Below are 4,024 nucleotides of genomic sequence, written 5' to 3'. Positions count from 1 at the left end.
TGTATGCCGACTCAGTCACTCGAAAATGCTCATAAGGATAAGGTGTTCATTCATAGCTTATTTTTGTACGGTGTTAAAAAAACTAAGGAATTCTGACTTTTCATACTTCAAATTAGAGCATCTCCAATAGACGGGCGAAAAGGGGCGCGCGCGGTAAGCCGCCATTTTAGCGCGCGCGGGACGGAATGGCGCGCTCCGGCGGCGGCGGGAAAACAGCGCGCGCGGTAACCGGTTGCGCGCCCGCGTGAAAAGGCGGTAGCTCGCGCGCCATTTTTGCCGCGCCGCTTCGCGCGCGCCTATAAAAGCGCAGCGCTGCCGCTCCCTCGCGCCGCCACCGCTCCACTCTCTCTCTCCCTCTGCCTCTCGCGCCACCGCCGCTCCAGCGCGCCGCCACCGCTCCAGCGCCCCGCCCCCGACGCGCCACTATGCCGCCGCGCCGCCGTTCTGCGTCCGGCTACCGCGGCGTCCGCGAGCGCCCCAACGGCGGGTTCTACGCCGAGATACGCTCCGGCGATCTCCGGCTTAGCCTCGGCACGTATGACACGACGCACGAGGCCGCCCGCGCGTTCGACGCGGCGGCGTGGCGCCTAGGCAGGCCGCGCCGCCAAATGAACTTCCAGGACGTCTACACGCTCCAGCAGGCGTTAGACGTCGCCCCGCCGCCTCCTGTAAACTCTGCACAAGACCGTGCGGAGCACATTGCGCGGCAGCGCCGCCTCCTCGTCGCCCAGGAGGACGAGCGGGTCATGGCGGAGTGGCGCCGGCGCCACCCGGAGGATGTCGCCTACGAGCAGAGTTATTGGGCAAGGCGCCACGAGGAGGACACGCGCCGGCGCCGCGAGGAGCGGTTGGACAGGCGTCGGCGGAAGTCATTGGCGAGTGCGCAGGCCGACCTCGTCAATGCAGGCGGGAGCTTCTTCTTCACTGAAGAAGACGAGCGTTGGTTCGACATCTGGCTGTCAACCTCTGACGACAACCACGACGATGATGATGGTGCAGATGATTGGAGCGACTGAGATTTTAATTTTTATGTTTTCAAACTATCTAGCACCAAATTATCTATCTACGTTTTCGAACTACATATCAAGTTGCAATCTATGTAAAATAACTTTGTATGTTTTTTATTTGAATGCTATCTATTTAAAAAATGGTTTGCGCGCGCTGCATTTTTGGGCACTGCAGGAGCGGCGCGCGCTGCATTATAGCGCGGCTGCTGGAGCATGCGCCTAACCCGGCGCTAAACCAGCCGAAGCGCGCGCGGCAAACACATTTTTTCGGCGCGGCGAGAAGCGCGGCTGTTGGAGATGCTCTTAGCAACTGTGCTGTAATTAAAAATGTACGTCTCCTAACTGCTGAACCCCCGCCGATCAAGTTCGAGTCACGGCCATTTCCTGAACACCCCTCCAAAATCAACTCATGTATAGAACTACTTACACACCAGACACATCAAACAAACCACATGGGCGTACATGGTTCTTCGACATTAGAATCTGAAGCATATTATTACCATTTCCCCAAAACCGATCGTCCCGGAACAATTAATTTATCCTTAACTCTGCTCTTCTTCTTCCTCCTCATCTTCCTCCTCGTGGTCGTCGTCGTCATCCGAAGAGGACGACGAGCTCCCAGAGTGACGCGATCCGTCGTCCTTTCTGGGTGCCGGTTCGGGTGCCGGTTCAGGGGCTGGAGCTGGCGGATCCGGTGGCAGCGCGATGAGGAAGCCTAGCGTCATGACGACATCGCCCATCATCGGCCGCACGCAGTCCTCTTCTTGCAAGCACATGGAAGCCATGGCCACCACTTGGTTCAACGCTTTGGCCGGGTACTCCCTCTTGATAAGCGGGTCCACCAGCTCATGATATCTCTTCTGGTCTTTGAACATCGGTTGTGCCTGCAACGATCGCGTCGCGGATCGCACAACCTTAGCAAAAATCTATCGGCGTCGATGGGCTTGGTGATCGATGGATGAATTACGTACCCAGGTGACGACGTTCTGCTCCTGGACGGGCTTGCTGGTGTCCACGGTCCGCCTGCCGGAGATGAGCTGCAGCAGCACGACCCCGAAGCAGTACACGTCGGACTTCATGCTGACCTGGCCGCCGCGGTCGTACTCGGGCGCGAGGCACCCGAAGGCGCCCATCATCGGCGACGTCATGGGCATGTTGCCACCGCCAGACTGGCCGAGCTGCTGGAGGCCGAAGTCGGAGAGCTTGGGCGTGAAGCTGGCGTCGAGGAGGACATTGGAGGCCTTGAAGTCGCCGTAAACAACCGGCGGGTTCGCCTTCTCGTGTAGGTACTCCAGCCCCTGCGCGGCGCCGTAGGCCACCTTCATCCTTGTCGTCCAGTCCATCGGCTTCTTCTCCGGCGGCAAGTCTGTCGTCGAATCGGTGGGCAAATTTGATCAGCAATTTAACCGAATGAGTTAACGGTTCAGGCCGGACAATTGATTAATTTATTACTGTAGGAGCGGGCGAGGCGTACCGTAGAGGTGGTCTTCCAAGGTGCCGCCGTCCATGTGCTCGTAGACCAGGAGCCGCTGGTCGCCGTCGGCGCAGTAGCCGATGATGTCGATGAGGTTCTCGTGGTGAAGCTTGCTGAGCTTGGAGACCTCGGTCAGGAACTCCATGTTGCCTTGGAAGCCATGCTTGTCCATCTGCTTGATGGCCACGGTCTGATCCACCCATACCCATCCAACCCACAAGCGAATCAGTAATTCAGCATGCAAGCACCGATCATATGGTTCTTGTTTGAGTGCAAGCATAGCCTACCTGCCCTTCCTTCTCTAGCTGTCCCTTGTACACCCTGAAGAAGCCTCCTTCTCCGACGAGGTTGTACGGCGTGAAGTGGTCGGTGGCCGCCGCGAGCTCCCGGAACGCGAACGCCTTCCCCTCGATGGCCTGCCGCAGCGCGTCCTCCGAGTTGGCGTCGGTCTCTGCATCAATCGGTTTCGTTCAGCACCATAGATTTGCAGGAGCGGCGATGTCTCGAGGAAATCTAAATTAAGCAGAGGGTCCAACGCACCGCCGGGCGGCTTGGTCGGCGTCACCGCTGGAGCGGCCGCGGCGACGGGCGCGGGAGCAGCCGAAGCGTAGGAAGGCGCGGGCGCCTGCATGGCGGGAGGCGGCGTCATTGGCCCCGCCTGCGCCTGCTCGTCGCCCCCTCCGTCGGCATTCCCATCCTTCTTCTTCCCGAAACACGGCAAGCAGCTCATCTTGCCGCTCCGCCCACGCCCTGCTGCGACCTCGCGGGGGCCAAGAACGCCAAGGTACACGCAGGGTCGACGACCGAGGAGCCGCCGCCGCCGTCCGTCACCGCGTGCCGGCGATCATCGAGCGTCAACTCAGCACCGCCGCGGCGCCTCGACCTCATGGAACGCCATCAGTTCCACCGCGCCGCGCCCGCCCGCCGTATATATGTGCAATCAACACACACGTACGTACGCGCGCGTGCGCAGGCAGCAGAGCACCCACCCGGACGGCCGGCTCGTGTCGTGCGTGTCCCTCGATCCGTCAGATCGACGAGACGGGGTCGATGGTGGAGGAGGACGCGCGATCGCCTGGGGGAATGAATGGATCAAGGAAGGGATGGACGGAGGAGACGATGTGGATAGTGGTGGTGGGTTAGGCGATACGTACGGCAGTCGGAGGAGAAGGAAGGCCCTGGAGATCGAGGGATCCAAAGCCTTCCCACAGAGGAGAGATGGAGGAAGGAGAGGGTAGGAGAGGGAGAGGGGGAGGCTAAGTTTGGCGCGCGGGAAACCAGGAGGCCTGGGTTGGACGTGCGGAGCACCACGTACTTTTTAAGCCCGGAGCGAGAGGGAGGGGAGGGGAGGGGAGGGGAGGGGAAGGGAGGCGTCGTGGAAGGGGCGTTTCGGCCATCATCCTTGCTGTATACTATGATCGTCACCTGCATCTGCATGTTTATGTTTCCGCCGGATACCAACCGATTCGTCGTGTGCTGGCTGTCAATTAATTTCGTGTACACCACGAACTAGCTAGACTGCTAGAGTTGTGCCTTTGGAGTT

The 4,024-nt window shown here is 59.8% G+C and overlaps 1 protein-coding gene across 1 annotated transcript; it reads right to left on the bottom strand.

Moving 5' to 3' along the window:
- Nucleotides 1-1,387: 1,387 nt before the first annotated feature.
- Nucleotides 1,388-3,762, bottom strand: LOC123414813 (probable serine/threonine-protein kinase PBL25). The gene is made up of 5 exons (XM_045106682.1): nucleotides 3,022-3,762; nucleotides 2,769-2,932; nucleotides 2,482-2,671; nucleotides 1,979-2,373; nucleotides 1,388-1,891 (listed from the first exon to the last, which is right to left on the bottom strand). The coding sequence occupies exons 1-5, from the start codon at nucleotides 3,209-3,211 to the stop codon at nucleotides 1,550-1,552; spliced, it is 1,281 nt and encodes a 426-aa protein (XP_044962617.1). The 5' UTR covers nucleotides 3,212-3,762; the 3' UTR covers nucleotides 1,388-1,549.
- Between the last annotated feature and the right edge of the window lie 262 nt (nucleotides 3,763-4,024).

The sequence above is a fragment of the Hordeum vulgare genome, chromosome 1H, assembly GCF_904849725.1.
Source record: "Hordeum vulgare subsp. vulgare chromosome 1H, MorexV3_pseudomolecules_assembly, whole genome shotgun sequence".
NCBI classification, from domain to species: Eukaryota; Viridiplantae; Streptophyta; class Magnoliopsida; order Poales; family Poaceae; genus Hordeum; species Hordeum vulgare.
The sequence above is the reverse complement of the archived record's forward strand: the minus strand, read 5'-3'. Positions and strand labels throughout refer to the sequence as shown.